The 19110-nt window shown below is 41.2% G+C and overlaps 2 protein-coding genes across 2 annotated transcripts; both read right to left on the bottom strand.

Moving 5' to 3' along the window:
* Window positions 1–7059: 7059 nt before the first annotated feature.
* Window positions 7060–8139, bottom strand: LOC141673651 (uncharacterized). Its single transcript, XM_074480397.1, has 3 exons — window positions 7931–8139; window positions 7580–7716; window positions 7060–7298 (listed from the first exon to the last, which is right to left on the bottom strand). The coding sequence occupies exons 1-3, from the start codon at window positions 8137–8139 to the stop codon at window positions 7060–7062; spliced, it is 585 nt and encodes a 194-aa protein (XP_074336498.1).
* A 51-nt stretch (window positions 8140–8190) lies between these two features.
* LOC141673649 (uncharacterized) lies at window positions 8191–9990 on the bottom strand. Its single transcript, XM_074480396.1, has 3 exons — window positions 9742–9990; window positions 8926–9401; window positions 8191–8695 (listed from the first exon to the last, which is right to left on the bottom strand). The coding sequence occupies exons 1-3, from the start codon at window positions 9988–9990 to the stop codon at window positions 8191–8193; spliced, it is 1230 nt and encodes a 409-aa protein (XP_074336497.1).
* Window positions 9991–19110: the final 9120 nt, after the last annotated feature.

Here is a 19110-nt window from a genome sequence, read left to right as displayed (position 1 = left end):
ATATGTTTTAATATAATAAGCTATATGTGTAAAGGAAAAACAAGAAAAAAAAGAATGCTAAAAGAGGGTAGTAGAAGCTTATTGAAGCTACTGCATGGGAACCAAGGCGCTCAATCTGAAGATCGTTAGAAGACTCCATGATCTCATCCCAGTCACGAGGTGTAACCACACTCTCGAACCATAGAACAGTCACCTCAGAACTCCCTACAACTGTGTCCCTTCTCTGTAAACCCCAAGTAACAGTGAAAGGGGAGGTATCCTTATCAAGGATAAGAGGCCTCTCAGATATGAAGGTGGGAACGGCCTCTGTAACGGTGACCGAAGCACCATCACCAATCTTCACCCGTTTTCATGGTGAGTTTCAACTGCGAAGCCCCGAGAGGCACGGGACTCTCTTCTCTTAAAAATAGAGTCTGTTGTGGAACAAAACCCTAAGTGCATTAGTATTTAATGCTAGGGTTGGTGAGCTTCGAGCTTTAATGGCTGCTCTAGCGTTCGGGACTATCGATCCTTGCAAGATGCCTACGTATCTCTGTGTTGTAGAGAATCAAGCCAAAAAATGTAATTCTAGGTTGAGGGGTGGAGCCCTTTATGTAGAGGTGAGTCTAGGGTTAGACTTCTGTTTGGAGACTTGGTGGACAAGTTTCCAACTTAGATGGTGATTAGGAGTCCTATTGAGGAAGGAGCTCCAGAACCTTCTGTGTAGGACTTTGAGTCCATTTAGGACACATGTCTCTACTCTTCCAGCCGTATTGGGCCTAGTCCATGAACAACTTATGTTCGTGGACCTTAACGACCTCAGCTAGTGGGCCTTGTCTACATGGGCCATCTTGAGTCTGCTATAAGTTCAGACCGGACAGGTCTGTATTGGACTTTTTAGACAAGAATCTCAAGTATAGTTAATGTTACATTTAATGTGTTTTTAGGATGTATTTTATATCCATATCATTTCCCCTCAAACTTTCGTGAATATTGCTCGAGTTTTCATGGAAGTTATAACGGTCTATTCGCGAATTGGGGTACTTTCGGCTTTTCTCGGGTACCGACCCTTCATGGGTATCGGCCCTTCATGGGTATCGGCCCTTCATGGGTATCGGCCCTTCATGGGTATCATCATTTTATCGTAAATTGTGGAGCGACCTATACATTTATAATGACTTGCTAGTGCGAGTATACACACTTAAGGCCTTTGTATAGGCTATTTGGATAGTCTTTTATGCTAAACGGCCCTATCCGGGGCTTCTGGTCATCCATGAAATTAATGTCATGGTTGCCCTTGAGTTCCTCATGGCTCTGCTATGACTGTTTCAATGAATGTTCTGTACTCATCCTACTGGATGTTCCGTACTCGTTCTTGCTAAACATTATGTGTTTCATTGAACTTGTCCTTATAGGAAGTCTCATACTTCATTTAAATTGTCCAAACTTCTCTTGTAGGATGTTATACACTTCAACTAACTCATTCTCGTAGACGTTCTACTCTTCACGAAACTTGGTTCTGCTGAGAGTTATCCTTTTCGAGAAATTTCCTAAGGACCTCTAAAGATGGTCTCCGGAGCAACTTTTGAAGGCCTCATGGGTCTCCTACAAGAGTTTCTGATCATCCAAAAGGCCTCAACTTGAGGGCTGGTCGGCCGGGAGTTCCCCGTGGACAAGTTGTGGCCGTCATGGCTCTCCTATAGAGGCTTCTGGTCGGCCATATGCCCCCCAAATGTGGGATGGTCAGCTGGGAGTGCCCCGCACATAAGTAGTGGCCGTCACGGCTCTTCTACAGGGGCTTCTGGTCGTCCATATGCCCCCCATTTGTGGGCCGGTCATCCGGGAGTGACCCGCACATAAGTTGTGGCAGTCATGGCTCTGATACGGAGGCTCTTGGTAGGCCAAAAGGCCTCAAGTTGTTGGCTGGTCGGCCGAAGCTTACCCGCATGTAAATTGTGGCCGGTATGGCTCTGATACGGAGGCTTCTGGTAGGCTAAAAGGCCTCCATTTGTTGGCTGGTCAGCCGAAGCTTCCCCGCATACAAATTTTGGCCGTCATGGCTCTAATATGTAGGCTCCTGGTAGGCCAAAAGGCCTCCATTTGTTGGCTGGTCAGCCGGAGCTTCCCCGTATGCAAATTGTGGCCGTCATGGCTCTGATACGGAGGCTCCTAGTAAGCCAAAAGACCTCCATTTGTTGGCTGGTCGGCCGGAGCTTCCCCGCATGCAAATTGTGGCTGTCATGGATTTGATATGGATGCTCCTGGTCGGCCATATGCCCCCCATATGTGGGATGGTCGGCCGGGAGTGGTTTAATGGACCTTGAGAGTCTCCTGCAGGATAGTCTTATCTGTCAGGAGGAGAACACTCTATTCTCCTATTCGCGAGTTTAGCTGAAAAGCTAATCTGGTCTTAATCTTAACCAGTTTTGCTAATCATGGTGATTAACATAATTGTCCTTTAGTTAAGGCTGATGACATGTACTTAGTTTCAGCCCAGCTTTTTTCGGAAGACTGATACGATAAGCGATGTTCTGCATCACTTTTCTCGTTTATTATGTCGTCTTTTCTTGCCTTTAATCGCTCTTCTTTATCATTTCCGGTGTTCTTTAATCGAGGTACCTGCTAGCGCGAACCAGGCAGACTTACGACCTGATGTAACAAGTGACCTTTTTCCTTAAAAGAAGATGAGAAGTGCTCATTTTCATTCACACCTTCATTTCACAACTTCCCAAATTCTCAAACCCTCTCAAGCTTTTATCTTTCTTCAAGCTCTTCAAGAATATCTGGCGGACAAAGTCCTAGCAAGTCCTCTTTTTCTCAGAAGGAAGCTCTACACAAGAGGGCCACTCTCTGCTCCCTCCAAGATATAGCTTTTGTTTCTCCCTTCTCAATTAACCATTGTTCGAACAGTCTGAAGAGTATGTTACATGAGAGGGCGGACGAATACCCTAGTACTGTCCATTTCGATGCATTTCATCACAGAAGTATGCTCTGCAAGTAGTCAGACATGACTTTAGTAGCCCAGTTGATAGTTCTCACTTCATTCTTAACTTTTTTGATGCCAAGCTTCTTGCCCGAGACCTCCTTATTGATGACTAAGGGAGGACCCCTTATTGGGAGTTCATGACAGAAGTCAAGCCTGTCGAGGTTGGCCTTAGCTGCCTCTCTATAGAGGGTATTTATTTTTATTTTCCCTTACTTTGTGCAAGTTTATTCTTATATCTATTTTCTTTCCTTCTTATTTCAGCTGCTGAGGCTCTTGATGCCAAAGCCAAGCTGAGCAATGCTGTTACGAGCAGGATGGCCAGAGATGCAACTAAAAAATCCAACCATATTCCTAAGGAACCTGCCTTCCTTGAGGTGTCGAGATCTGGTTAGAATAGGACCAAAGACTTTGACGGGAGTTCCAGGACCCCTTTTGCGCCCGAATGGGGTATCTCTTCCAACGACTCCGTTTTTGGCAACTCGGGCCTTGCCCTTTAGTGGTCGAAAAACTGCATTACTCCTCCTAACCTTCTATTTGTCTTTTCTGGTGAGAAGCTTCTCGAAGCCGAGATGCTGGGGGCTCACGCCCTTTATCAGGTATACTTCTCCTTGTGTAAATTTTTGTTTAAGCTCTACTTTTCTTAGAACTTGGAAAATATTATAGGAATCACTCCTTGGGGGCTCGGCCCTTCATACTTAAACTTTTTTTTATAACCATACTCATATTTTCTTTGTCAGGCCAATGCCTACTTTGCGGCGTCCTCCACTCAAGCTGTTAAGATGAGAGGCGACTATGCCGCATTGCAGACTTCCATGAACCAAATGACTATCTCCGCAGGGGAGTGGGAGTCCAAGGCTCATGAAGTAGAGGGTAAGCTTGCTGTCATGGAGAGGAAATATGCTAGTTCGGAGGAGAAGAGGAAGAAGAAATGGAAATACCTCAAGGGAGCTTATTACAGATCCTTTATGTTTACCAAAATGATGGACGAGCATGATGATGAGATGCGCCCTGTTAACCTGGACATAGGTTGGAATAGGGGAATCAAAGATGCTCAAGGCGTATGGCCGGATGTGGTTGATCCAAACCTTCTATCTTGCCCCTGGCAGCTGCCTGTTATGGATCCATCCGGAAAAGCTTCCGGATCTGTTCCCTCAACTCCTCGTATGAGGTCTCAATCAAGTTCCAATCATGGGGGTTCCGGTTCCGGTTCTAAGGGTAAGGCCCCTTCGGGTAGCTGCAAGTCCAGAGCAGCCCTTCGTGGGAAGATTAGGGAGCCGATTCCAGGGAGCAGTGGTTCTTCTTCCGAGGAAGGCTCAGATGGTGAGGGGGATGACTCTTCTGATGAGTGAATTATGTGGCCTTGCATGGCCTTGATTGCCGTGTGTGGCTTTTATTTTTAGAACTTATTAATTTGAACCTTATTGGTCTGTAACCTATTGGTCCTTCGGGACTTTAACTCATGATCCTTCGGGATCTTTTATCTATGCACTTTGTTTAATTTCATTCCATACTTGTCTTTTATTTTTGGCATTTGGTCCTTCGGGACTTGCATTCTTTAAATGCTCGTACTTAAATAAATTGGTAGACAAGATGATAGAAATAAACTTGCATAAATAGATAATATATCTAAGAAATGGGTTCAACCCTTACATAAGATGGTTTCGTCGACCTTATTTATAAACTTAATACTAAGTACTAGGAATATATAGTGAATGTCCTAAACATAATAAACCTTCAGGTTTGAAGCATGCCAAGTGTGAGGCACGTCATCACCATTCATGGTCTCTAACTTGTAGGAACATCGTCTTAATGTCATCCTGACCTTATAAGGTCCTTCCCAGTTTGGGGCTAGCTTTCCTCTCTCCCGCACTCTTGATGCCTCAATCTTCCTCAGAACCAAATCTCCCTGTTTAAAAAACCTTTCTTTAACCCGTCTATTGTAATAGAGGGAGGCTCTTCGTTGATGCTCTGCATTTCGGGCATTGGTCTTGTCCCTGACCTCGTCAATGAGTCAAGAGCGAGCCTCATGCCTTCTTCGTTGGTCTCCGGCTTGTAAGCTTCGACCCTAGGGGATCCATGAGTGATTTCAAGGGGCACCACTGCCTCGGCTCCGTAAGCCAACATAAACGGGGTAGCTTCAGTTGTCACTTTGGAGGTGGTACGATATGCCCATAGTATAGGAAGTAACTCATCCACCCAAGTGTTTCTCGAGCGTTCAACCCTTTTCTTAAGTCCATCAAGGATGATTTTGTTAGCAACTTCCACTTGCCCGTTTGCCCTGAGGATGTGCAACCGAGGTGAAGCGAAGTTCTATGCTGTTATCAATGCAGTACTCTCTGAAATTTACATTATCAAATTATTTCCCATTATCCGTGACAAGGATGCGTGGGATTCCATATCGGCTTATCACATTCTCCCATAAGAATTGGGTAATTTTCTTGGTGATTATCTTGGCTAGTGCCTTAGCCTCAATTCACTTTGTAAAGTAGTCTATGGCTACCACAATGAATTTCCTCTGTCCCGATGCTATAGGAAATGGTCCAAGTATATGTTCATTCCCCACATTGCAAAAGGGATGGGTGTGCTGATCGATGTAAGCCTCTCTGGGGGTTATTGTACTATCGGAGTGTGCATCTGGAATCTATCGCATCTCTTCACATAAGCCTTTGCATCAGCTAGTATAGTTGGCCATTAGAACCCCAACTGAGTTATCTTGTGAGCGAGGGCCCTGCCCCCAAGTGTTGTCCACAAATCCCTTCATGGGATTCTTTAAGTGCCTTCTCTGCTTCAAGAGGTCTTAAGCACTTCAAGTACGGAATAATAAAGGACCTTATGTAAAAAAGGCCTTCAATCAATGTATATCTTAATGCTCTAACCGACAGCTTACGTGTCTCCTGGGCATCGTTGGGGAGCCACCCAGTTTCTAAGTGGGTCTTGATCGGGTCTATCCAACAAGTTGCCACACCAACCGATGCTATCAGATTTATTACATGAATAGTAGGGGTCTTCAAGACCTGGAAGTAAATACTTCTCGGATAATTCTCGATTTTAGATGAGGCGAACTGAGACAAGGCATCCGCCGTAGTGTTCTCCTCTCTTGAAATATTTTCTGCGTACCATTTATCGAACTGAGTCAGTATTCCCTTTACAACTCTCAGGTACTTGGCCATAGTATCATCTTTGGCCTCAAACTCCCCATTAACTTGAGCAACTACAAGTCTTGAGTCTTCGCAGACCTTCAAATGCTTCATATTCTGCTTCGTTATTCGTAGTCGAGAAATCTAACTTCAAAGTATATTCAATCATAAACCCATCATGGCTTTGCAAGAATAGGCCTGCACCACTAGATTTTGTTTTGGACGATCCGTCAAAATGGAGAACCCAATACTCTTTCAAGGTTATTTCTTCATCCTTCTCCTTCTCTCTTCCTTCCGGGGTTATCATCTCTTGCCCCCAACTTCTTGGTCGTTAATGGTGCATTCGACCACGAAGTCTGCTAAGGCCTGAGCCTTGATGGCCGTTCGAGGCTTGTACTTAATATCAAATTCTCCTAACTCAATTGCCCATTTAATGATCCTTTCACTGGCCTTCGGTCTATGAAGAATGTTCCTCAAGGGTTGGTCCGTCAGGACTTCGATCTTGTGAGCCTGGAAGTATGGTCTCAACTTTCTTGAGGTTGTGATGAGAGCAAGTGCGAGCTTTTCCGTGGTGGAGTAATTCAATTCTGCTCCATGGAGCACCTTGCACATATAGTATACAGGCCTCTAGAGCTTCTGCTCTTCCCTCACGAGGACCGCACTCACGGCTTGTTCAGATACCGCGAGGTATAAATAAAGAGTATCCTCCGGACTTGGTTTAGCCAACAATGGGGCTTTAGTCATGTACTTCTTTAGCTGTTCAAAGGCCTCTTGGATCTCAGATGTCCATTTAAAGTCCTTCACCTTCTTAAGGGTTTGGAAAAAGGGCAAACATTTATCTCCAGACTTGGAGATGAACCTCCCTAGAGCTGCGATTCTTCCTGTCAGCTTCTGAATGTCCTTGATGGAGCGTGGTGGCTCCATGTCTAGGATGACTTTGATCTTATCGAGATTGGTCTATATTCCCCTCTTAGAGACCATATGACCCAAAAATTTTCCAGACCCAACGCCAAAAGCACACTTGGCTGGGTTTACCACCATCTTATGGTGCCTCAACACTTCAAATGCCTCTCTGAGGTGACTAATATGATCTGCCTTTCTTAGGCTTTTAACTAACATGTCATCACTGTAGACCTCCATGGTCTTTCCAATTAGATGGGCAAATATCCTGTTTACCAGTCTTTGGTAAGTAGCTCCTGCATTCTTAAGTCCAAAAGCCATAACAAGATAACAAAATACACCAAAGTCAGTTATGAAGGATACCTTGGGGGTGTCATCCTTATGCATTCTAATCTGATTGTAACCACTGAAGCCATCCATGAAGCTTAGCATCTCGTGTCCAGCAATGGCATCAATCAGGGTATCAATCCTCGGTAGGGGGTAATAGTCCTTGGGACAAGCATCATTCAATTCATTGAAATCAATGCACATCCTCCACTTCCCATTGGCCTTCTTAACTATTACGGGGTTGGCCAACCATCAGGGAATTGCACTTCCTCGATAAATCCAGCTTTTAAAAGCTTCTCGACCTCCTTCTTAATGGCTTCCATCCTATCAGGGGCATAAGTTCTCTTCTTTTGCTTTACAGCCTTCCGAGTTGGATCAACGTCCAACCTATGAGTTATAAGCTTTGTCCAAGCAAATACATCATTGTTTTCTTGGAGCAAAGTTGTCATTCGGCCCTTCAAGAGCTTGTCCAGAGATTCCCCAATATATACATGACCTTCTCCGGGTCTAAGGGGTCTAAAGGAATTGGGACCAAATCCTCGGCTGGCTTCCCTCACAGTTCGTCATTCTCTCGGACATCCATGTCTTCTATGGGGAGGACCTTCCCCCGGTTCCATCGGGTCTAAGTGCTGCAACATAGCAACTGCGGTCCATTTTCTGATCTCCCCTTGCTTCTCCAACACCATTCCTAGTTAGGAACTTCAGTACCATGTGGTAGGTTGAGGGCACATCCTTAAAAGCATGGATCCATATTCTACCCATGATATCATTGTAAGTAGAGGCTGTCTTGACAACCTGAAAGTTCAACATCTGTGTGGCATCCTTGGGTTCTTCCCCGATAGTTATGGGAAGTTGTATTGCTCATTCTACTTTGCATTCCACATGGTTAAACCCATAGATGGGTGCGTCAGACGGAGTTAGATGAGAATCATTGTAGCCCATCCTTATGAATGTGTCATGGAACGGAATATCCACGGAAGCTCTATTGTCCACTAGGAGCCTCATAACAGGACAATTTCCAATTATCAGAGTGATAACCAGAGGAAATTTCAAACCTTCAAGGTCTGGGTCACCAAATTCAAGTGCCATCTCTGACTTAGAACGCTTAGATGGCTCTCCGACTATGCTCATCACTTCTCTTGCATAAGCTTTTCGGGAGTTCCTTGTATTACCAAGTGCTGTAGGTCCTCTTGAGATTATATTGATTACTGGCCCTCGGGGCTGTGGGTTGCGATCTCTGTCGTTACCCCTCCGATCGTCATCTCTTCGATCATTATCTCCCTTTTGGCCTCCGGCCTCTTCACCCTTGGTGAAACGTCGAAAATTTCCCCTTCGGATCAGATACTCAATCTCATCCTTGAGTTTCCTACAATTATTAGTATCATGACCGACATCTTTGTGAAACCTGCAGTACCAACTCTTGTCTCTTTTCTTGAGGTCTCCCCTTAGTGGCTTCGGCCATTTGAAGTCCTTATTCTTTTCAATTTCCATAAGGATTTGGCTCCTTGGAGCTTTCACCTTGCATACTCAGCAAACCTTGGTTGCTAATTCTTCTTAGAAGAGGAGGAGTCAGAGCTTTTGCCAATTCGTGGATACTTGTCCTTGGCATCGTACTCCTGATCCGTCTTCCGCTTCTTGTTCCCAATAGGTTCATTATTCACAGCTGTCTTCTTCATACTCTCCTCCACCTTAATATATTTCCCAGCTCTATCCTGGAGTTGCATCATGCTTTCGGGAGGGTGCTTAGCCAAGGACATCTTAAATAATCCGTCTCTAGTCCCTTGCTGCAGGGCTATCATAGCTACTTTATCATCAAGATTAGGGACCTTTAAAGCCTCCTTCGTAAATCGATTCAGATATTCTCTCAGGGACTCCTTAGCCCCTTGGACTATGCCAATGAGAGATGCTGAACTCTTCTCGTGCACTCTGCCACTTATGAACTGCTTGATAAAAGCTTGACTCAAGTCCTTAAAGGATCCAATAGAGTTTGGAGGCAGACGGCTGTACCACCATTGAGCCATGCCTGACAGGGTTTGATGGAAGGCCCGACACTTAATAGCTTTATTCACGGGCTGTAGCAACATGGCATTAGAGAACGTCCTAACACGATTAACAGGGTTGCCGGTACCATCGTATGCTTTGATGGTGGGCATCTTGAACTTCCTTGAGATGTGGGCATTCATTATCTCATCAGTGAATGGTGGGTTTGGATCATCAGGATCTCCTAGGGGTATAAGATCACTTGGATCAGCCCTTGGGGCAACTGCCCTTCTTGGTATTGGACCATCCAGTCTATGATTGGAGGAGGATTTCTACGCCTTGGAGCGAGTGGGGTCTTGGGGCCATATGTGTCTCCAGGTCTCGCTTCAGCCTTTGGATCTCAGCTTCATGAGCCCTGATCCTCTCTTGAACATTTTGGGGATTCATCCCTTGAGTGCTCCTGGAGCGTTGTTCAGTGTCAGTCATCGGCTCCTTGCCAGCACGCCTCCTTCTTGGAGCAACATCATCATCTGATGACTCAGAGTCTCTTTCAGTATAAGGTCCAGAGAATTCTTGATCCTCTGGAATAGAAGCCAATCCACGTATGTATTGGGGCATCCGCCCTTGTGCTTCACTCCTATTAGAGTGCCCACTCCCTCCAACTCCGGGGTATAGAGGCATCCCGTAAGGGGGGGTTTGTAGTCACAATCATCGAGCACTCATACTCAATGGGTTGAGAGTTCACAAGTGCATGTAGCTGCTGAAATTGGGGATTCATCCCTTGAGGAGCCTAGGAATTTGTCCCTTGTGGCTGAGCCTCAGTTGCTCCTACCAGGGTTCCTCCTTAGGTGGAGGCATAAGTTGAGTGCGGTGGTATGTCCACCACTGATGTGATTGTTCATGATGGGACATGAGTGTCTGTCTCACTAGTGTTTCTGTTCCGTGTGTTCACCATGGTTGTTGTAAGCTTCCCACAGACGGTGCTAAATGTTGTGGAACAAAAACCTGAGTGCGTTAGTATTTAATGCTAGGGTTGGTGAGCTTCGAGCTTTAATGGCTGCTCTAGCGTTCGGGACTATCGATCCTTGCAAGATGCCTACATATATCTGTGTCGTAGAAAATTAAGCCAAAAAACGTAGTTCTAGGTTGAGGGGTAGAGCCCTTTATATAGAGGTGAGTCTAGGGTTAGACTTCTGTTGGGAGACTTGGTGGAAAAGTCTCAAACTTAGATGATGATTAGGAGTCCTATTGAGGAAGGAGCTCCAGAACCTTCTGTGTAGGACTTTGAGTCCATTTAGGACACATGTCTCTGCTCTTCCAGCCGTATTGGGCCTAGTCTGTGAACAACTTGTGTTCGTGGACCTTGACGACCTCAGCTAGTGGGCCTTGTCTACATGGCCGTCTTGAGTCTGCTATGAGTTCAGACCAGCCAGGTCTGTATTGGACTTTTTAGACAATAAGCCCAAGTATAATTAATGCGACATTTAATGTGTCTTTAGGATGTATTTTCTATCCATATCAGAGTCCAAAGCTGCCTTAGCTGCAAAAATACAAAAACATTAGAAAAATGATAATGCATGGAAATAAACAACAAGGTCAAAGGGGAAAGAAATACCCTCAGGACCCAGGTCCCTTAGACTTAAACTTTACAAATTGCCCTCTGAAAGGATGAGAGCACAATGGTGCAAGTTATCAGTTGTTATGGCATTGATGTCCGCATCTTCGTCTATTCCCAATCTTAAATCCCTTAAAGAACCGTTTACGCTTTTAGAGAAATTAGGCCTGAAAAATGGTCCCAACCCTCCTTGGCTTCCATATATATATAAGACCACTCGCTCTTCCAGGTAGGATACAAGTCAGGGTTGGTACCAGAAATAAAGCAAGAACGGGCAAGGGACCTATGAACTATTTTGACCCATCCTTGGTCGTCAGGAGCATTTATTAATTTAAATGTATATGTCAAACTTAAGAAATCACCTACTGTATAAATTTTGTATTTCTGTCAATTTTTATGTAAAGTTTATTTGTTCATTGTAGCTTGGGGTTAGTCTTGTTAACATGCATGAATTTGTGATAAGCAATCTTCTCACAAATTGGGGGAGATTGTTGTCCAAGACATTCCTGTACTTTAACAAGACTAAGTCAAAACTGACAGCCCTAACTAAATTGTATGATAATCTAAGTTTGTATTTTGTACTATATCACTTAAGTCTGTAAAAGTGTAAATAGATTAGACTGGAGTATTTTTCTGTAAATAGTCTCAAGCCTAAGAATAAACTCTGGAAGAAGATCATGCCTGAGAGACAATGTGAAGAAGCTTGGAGTTGAATAAATCTGTTTTGGGAAAAACATTTTAAGTCAAGAAATCTACAAGTCACGGATTAGGTCTTATAGAGAAGTCATTCGAGAACTCCAGAATGACTTATCGAGAAGTCAATAAACAACTTGTAAAGAAGTCCCAGAGATATCGATAAGCCAAAATGAAGATATGAAGATTGAAGATATCGACAAGTCATTTATGCACTAGAGAACTCTGAGATATCGATAAACTAAAATGAAGATATGAAGATTAGAGATATCGATAAGTTAATTCTACATGCAAAGACATGGAGACCTCGATAATCCAAGCTCATTCGAGGACTCAGAGATCTCAATAAGTCAAGATCATACTCGAGAACTCAAAGATCTCGACAAGACAATTTCACATTAGAGAACTTAGAGACTTCGATAAGTCAAAACAGTTAGAGTAATAAGAAATCTCGATAAGCCATTATACTTATCGAGATGTCGAGTTCTCTATATATCAAACTGGAGATCTCGATGTAAAACTCAAGTACAGAATGCAGATCAATTGAATATCCAAGATTACAAACAAATCAATCACTGATTTGAAAAGTCTACAAAAAGAAGCTTGAAGAGTACAAGATCAAAGGCTAAGATTAACTGACAAAGTAGAAGTCACAGACATGCACGATTTTGCAAAGATACACTAAGCGTGAAATAGAAAGTTTTAGTTAACTTAAAGTAGAGTTTAGTACATGCTATTGCATGCTGTATAAAACCAGTGTTTACTGTTCTATAAAGTAAACACTGGATGCTTTGTTTTTAGTAGTAACAAAATAGATCTAGAAAATCTTGTAACTCTCAAAAGAGAAGCTGAGTTCTTAACATACCAAGAACCCAAAAATTTGTAGCAAAAAACTAGCTTGATTTTTATATAAAATTAAGTGAGTTATGAAAGATAGTGTGTTCATGTGCATGTTTTATTATTCCTGTTAAAGTATATTATCTCTACAAGACAGATTACTTTGTTCACCATTCATAACAGTTCAAAAAGCCATTAAAATTGTCCAAAACACATTCACCCCCTCCCTCTGTGTTGTATTCATTACCTAACAAGTGGTATTAGAGCAAAATCTGAAAGCAAACAGATTAAAGATCTTGGAAGAGTGAATACACAGAAGCTTAGCAGTATCAAATTTCCTACCTTCGACAGATCAAACTACACACTATGGAAAAAGAAAATATTGTTGTTCATCAAGATGGCCAATCCTCTATACATCCAGATCCTCAAAAATGGGTCTTTCACTCCCATGGTAAGAGTTGAGGAATCTAAAAATGGAGAAATGGTCATTCCAACACATTATGCTCCTAAAGACCCTTTAGAATATAATGAAACTGAAAAAGAAAAAGTTTCTCTAGATAGTGGATTGCAGTTGATCTTAATAGATTCACTTGACAATGTAATGTACAACAACATTGTCAACTGTGAAACAACCAAACAGATCTGGGAAAAAATAGAGATCTTATGTGAAGGAACAGATGAGGTTAGGTCAAACCAAAGGAGGATTCTGGTTTCTCAGTATGAGGGATTTATGGCTAAACCAAAAGAAGGTATCACTGAAGTTTTTGAAAGGTTCAATAAATTGATAAATGACTTGCAGATACATGATAAATATTATGAAGCTGGGGAGGTTAACCTAAAGTTTCTGCTAGCTCTTCCTGACCATCTTGAACAGAAAATATCAGCCATTAGAGAAGGAAGAGATTTAAGCAGAATAACTTTGGAAGTTCTATATGGAATCTTGAAAACTTATGAACTTGAAATGCTGCAAAGAAAGTCATTGTAAGCACACCATGGTCATGTTGTTAATGGGTCAAGTGCTTTGATTGTGAATGACAGAGAACAAAGTGAAGATGAGCAAGATGATCAAGTTTCAGTTACTCAAGCTATGGAATAAAAGAACAAAGGACCTCAAAAACAAGTTGTATTGGAGCTGGAGGAAGATGAATATTATGATGCTTTAAATAGCAACAAGAAAGTTGTAGGTGATTAAGGAAAAACAATAGAAAATGAAGATGTCCCAGCTATGCTGAGAAAGGTTGGTTCACCTATGTTCTGTTGGATTTTAATCGCATCGGAAGCATGGCAAAACACTTTTTACACATATAAAATCCAAATAAAAGCATATAAATCGTGATTAAAACATATGAATCGATTACTAACCTTTAATAGCGATCCAAAAGCAATGATCGGAGATCCTTAGCAGCTGCTCCTCAAACGTGAAGCACTCCACCGGTATCCACCAAGAAAACGATGCTAAGGAGGAGGAGGAGGTGGAGAGAATTAGGTTTTTTTCTAAAAATTTGGCTTAGAATGAAAATAGGGTTTATAATAGTATATTTATAGGCAAAATTTTCAGATGAAATTTTCCCATAAAATATTATTATTATTAACCCTTTATTATTCACATTAATAATTAAAACACCTTTTAATTATTAATCCTTTTTCTAAACACTTTAGAAATAATTCTCTCTCTTGATTTAATTTCTAAAAATTAAATTCTTAATTAATAATATTAAGAACTTTTCTTAATTAATTTATAATCAATTAAATCTCATTTAATCAATTATTAAATTTGCCAATTAATTATTTATTTCATAAATAAATAATTATTAGTCATTATTAATTAATTCCTCCACCATTAAATCATTCTCTTTTATGGTGTGACCCTGTAGGTTCAATATTAAGCCGGTAGTAGAAATAAATAATAATAAAACTATTTTATCATTATTTATATAAATTCTCTAATTTATTAAATATGATTAATTAATTAATCATATTTATTCTACATCGTGAGGGATACTTCTCAGCATATCGCGACTATCCGGATAATACGAATTCACTGCTTAGAATACCAAGAACTTATTCAGTGAATAGTTACCGTACAATTAACTCCTTCTAACCTCCAATATCCTGATTAAATACAAGGCATCGATCTTGTGTCAAGCCTATCTAATTTAATCATTTGCTTTCCCATTTACTATGCTCAGTTCTATGTAAATTAGAAACTCCTTTCTAATTTCATTCACTCTGGCCAGAGATTCCTGAACTAGCATAAGTGGATCAGCCTTGAACATTCTCTTCCTTCACTGGAAGGGGTAGATCCTTTATTGATCATACACTATCTTCGTGTACAAATTCCTATATCCAGTAGAGCCCTAATAATTGTCCCTGGAGACTAAGAACTAAACCAAAGCATAGTTCAGTGTACACAAGATGACTATGATGACCTCAAGTCTAAGGATACTTGTACAACTATCACTATGTGAACAACTGCTGACACGTGAGTGAACTCCATCAGTTGTTCAGCTGTGCGAGTCATGTTCAGTGAACTTATTCTATAATAAGCACCTACATACTAGCTATAGTGTCACCACACAAATATCTATGAGAATAGACATCCTTCATAATGAAGCAAGCATAGTATGTACCAATCTTTGCGGATTATTAATTACCAGTTAGTAATCCTATGACCAGGAACTGTTTAAGTTTAGAGTTATCATCTTTTAGGTCTCACTATTATGATCTCATCATAATCCATAAAAAGCTTTACTCTAAACTATGGTATATCTTATTTAAACACTTAAATAGATAGAGCCCGTAATAAAAACAAAACAAGTCTTTTATTAATATCAAAGAAATCAAAACAGATTACATAAAAGTTATTCCTAAATCCTCATACATGATTGGACTTAGGACATATTCCTTTCAATCTCCCACTTGTACTAAAGCCAATCACTCTGGTATCTAATACCCATCCTGTCTTTATGACGATCAAAGTGACTTTCAGAAAGTAGCTTTGTGAGTGGGTCTGCTATGCTGTTATGTGTGTCAACTCTCTTTCAATACTAGAAATGTTACCGCGCTCCCACTAACCCTTTTGTAGACACATGGTTCATCTACGTTTTTGATAAAACCAAACTCTTTGATTGTCTCATCAAAACGGATGTTCCATTTACGAGAAGCTTGCTTTAAACCACATATGGTTCGCAGCAGCTTACACACTAGGTTTTAATTTTCCTTGTAAAGAAAACCATCTGGCCATTTGCCAGATTTCATAGTCGTAGTAAGCAGCAATCGCAAGCAAAATCCGAACTGATTTTAACAGGGCTACAGGTAAAAGGTTTCATCAAAGTCAATCCATTACCTTTGTTTGAATTCTTTTGCCACAAGCCTGGCCTTAAAGGTCTCCACCTGGCCATCTGCTCTAATCTTTCTTTTGTATACCGTATACATAGATTCCATTTCGGATTTCATGGCACTTCACCATTTCTCTGAGTCAACACTACTCATAGCCTCATTATAGGTCACAGGGTCGTCTTCATCGATGATTGACAACTCATTGTCATTCTCAATGATAAGGCCATAATACCTCTTAGGTTGGTGAGACACTCTCTCTGACCTACGAATGGGCTGTTCCACAGAAGGTTGTTCAGTCTGAACAGGTGTTTCCACTTGATCCGTAGTAGTTTATGCTTCTTGAACTTCATCAAGTTTAATTTTGCTCCCACTGTTTCCTTCAAGGATAAACTCCTTTTCCAAGAAGGTAGCATGTCTGGAGATAAACACCCGATGATCGGTGTAAAAGTAATACCCTAAAGTCTCTTTAGGATATCCCACAAAACTACATTTTACGGATCGAGATTCCAGCTTATCTGGGTCAACTTTCTTGACATAAGCTGGACATCCCCAAATCTTAACATGTTTAAGACTCGGTTTCCTTTCTTTCCATATCTCATATGGAGTTTGAGGAACAGATTTGGAAGGCACCTTATTCAGTAAATATGCTGAGGTTTCCAATGCATAACCCCATAGGAATACTGGAAGATTCGCATAGCTCATCATGGACCGAACCATGTCTAACAAAGTTCAATTTCTCCTTTCAGATACCAATCTGGAGGAGTCCACTGGGAGACTATACCCTTTTCTTTGAGATAATCCAGAAACTCTCCATTCAAGTATTCACCACCTCGATCTGATCGAAGAGTTATAATACCATTTTTGGTTTGTTTCTCCACTTCATACTTATACTCTTTGAACTTTTCAAAGGCTTCAGACTTGTGTTTCATCAAACACATATCCGAATCTAGATCTATCATCTATGAAAGTAATGAAGTATGAAAATCCACCCATGGCTTGCGTAGACATTGGTCCACATACATCTGTGTGTACCAATCCTAGCAAATCTGCAACCCTCTCTCCATGTTCACTAAATGGAGATTTGGTCATTTTACCCAATAGACAAGACTCGCATGTAGGATATGATTCAAAATCAAAAGGGGTCAAGTAACCCTTCCTTATGCAATGTCCGCAGTCTGTTTTCACTAATATGACCTAGCCTACAGTGCCATAAAAAGGTCAGATTTTCATCATCTCATTTTCTTTTATTAGTTTGTTCAATCTGAAGTAAATCATGCTCTACGTCACATACATACAGACCATTATTTAAAGTACCACGTCCATAAAGAATATTATCTCTAAGAATAGAACATTCATTATTCTCAATAACAAACGAAAATTCAGCCAAGTCTAACATGCGAATAATATTCCTCACAATCGAGGGAACAAAATAACAATTATTTAAAAAACAATAGTCTTGCCCGTAGGCATATGTAAATGAAATGATCCTACATCTTCAGCAGCAACTCTTGCTCCATTTCCCATCAGTAGAATCACCTCCTCTTCCTTAAGAGTCCTACTTCTCCTTAGTCCCTGCAACGAATTGCAGATATGAGAACCACAGGCGGTATCTAAAACCCAAGTAGAAATTTGATTTAATGACATATTCACTTCTATCATGAACATACCTGAATCAGAAGCGGTAGTCTCACTACCCTTCTTCTTCTTCAATTCTGCAAGGTAAACCTTGCAGTTCCTCTTCCAGTGCCCCACCTTGTTACAGTGAAAGCAAACAACTTTGCTCTTGGGGTCTTCAGCTTTTGGTGGAACCGGCTTTTCTTCACCTACTTTCTTCTTCTTGGAAGGGTTCCTCTTCCTTTTCTTAGGATTGGAACCTTCACCAATTAGAAGAACAGAACTCTTCTTAGGGGGAAAATTCGATTCCGCAGTCTTCAACATGTTGTGGAGTTCAGGCAGGCTGACATCCAACTTATTCATGTGAAAGTTCACAACAAACTGCGAGAACGAACTCGGAAGCGATTGCAAGACCAAGTCTTGGCTCAGCTCCCCATCCATGGCAAAACCAAGTTGTCCAAGACGTTCAATCAAATTGATCATCTTAAGTACATGGTCATTCACAGATGTTCCCTCAGACATCCTACAACCGAACAACTCCTTCGATATCTCATATCGAGCTGTCCTCCCCGCCACATCATACAACTCTTGTAGATGCATTAGGATAGTGTGAGCATCCATATGCTCATGTTGCTTCTGTAGCTCAATGTTCATGGAAGCTAGCATGATGCATTGAGCAACATTTACATCATTTATCCATTTACGATACACAACATGTTCATCATTATGTGCATCGCTAGCAGGTACAGTAGGCTTAGGTGAGTCAAGCACATATTCCAGCTTCTCAACCCTGAGAACAATTCTCAAGTTTCGAAGCCAGTCAGCATAATTAAGACCAGTCAACTTGTGAGCATCTAGTATGCTCCTGAGTGATAGTGCAGAAGACATAATATAGTAAATCTGTAAATGATAAACACATAACAACACTTAGCAAATATTCAATTTTATTTCAAAACACTATATGAATCGGGTCTTTATTCATAAATGGCTCCCACTAGTTTATCTAATTTATTCAACCCCCTACGTGAAAAATTAAGCATTCATAATGCTAGTGGGAATAGGGATCCTATATTCCATCACACAACCTCGGCCGTGGCACGAACCGTCATGTAATGTTCAATAGGCAGACAACTCTTGTCAATTACATCTTATGTTATTCCCTAATCAAACTTTAGCCTCTTGAATACTTGAGTCACGGCTGTAGCACGATAAACTCAATATTCTAAGTCAAGTCTAACCCAACATTCCGTACAATTGAATCAGTCTCCAACGGCCCACGGCTGTGGCACATACCGACCTTTAGATTCTAATTCAATGTACACATCTCTATGTAATAGACAAGTATTTCTTATTTCGAAATCAAAGCCCTCGACTGTAGCACGAACCGACAATGATTTAAAAATAAGAACTACTTTCTACCATGTTGGAAGGCTATGACCGACACAAGCCCGTTGTATCATTGGCCAATTACTACTTGATATTATTTAATTTTAGAGGGATTATATTACGTTACAATCATAATCATATTATAAAGAGATTCTTCCTTTTAAATTAAATATTTCAAATCAATAATCAATAATCAGATGATTCCCAGATCGGGTGGAGCATTGTCAAGAGGCGTCACTTAATAACCCTTTCTTACAGATAGAAATCTGTTGTTGACAGAATCATCCTTTCTCTCATATTGGAAATTCATATTCAAT

Source organism: Apium graveolens, chromosome 7, assembly GCF_009905375.1.
Source record: "Apium graveolens cultivar Ventura chromosome 7, ASM990537v1, whole genome shotgun sequence".
Lineage (NCBI taxonomy): Eukaryota > Viridiplantae > Streptophyta > Magnoliopsida > Apiales > Apiaceae > Apium > Apium graveolens.
This window is presented reverse-complemented; position numbering and strand designations above follow the sequence as displayed.

Coding starts and splice junctions, on each gene's coding strand:
- LOC141673651 (XM_074480397.1), bottom strand. CDS start 8,139: ATGTTGAACTTTCAGGTTGTCAAGACAGCCTCTACTTACAATGATATC. Junction 7,717..7,930: donor CCCGATGGAACCGGGGGAAG/GTCCTCCCCATA, acceptor TATAACTCATAG/GTTGGACGTTGATCCAACTC. Junction 7,299..7,579: donor GGAAGTGCAATTCCCTGATG/GTTGGCCAACCC, acceptor TTAAGAATGCAG/GAGCTACTTACCAAAGACTG.
- LOC141673649 (XM_074480396.1), bottom strand. CDS start 9,990: ATGCCTCTATACCCCGGAGTTGGAGGGAGTGGGCACTCTAATAGGAGT. Junction 9,402..9,741: donor AAGGGATGAATCCCCAAAAT/GTTCAAGAGAGG, acceptor ATGTTGCTACAG/CCCGTGAATAAAGCTATTAA. Junction 8,696..8,925: donor GAGTACGATGCCAAGGACAA/GTATCCACGAAT, acceptor TAATAATTGTAG/GAAACTCAAGGATGAGATTG.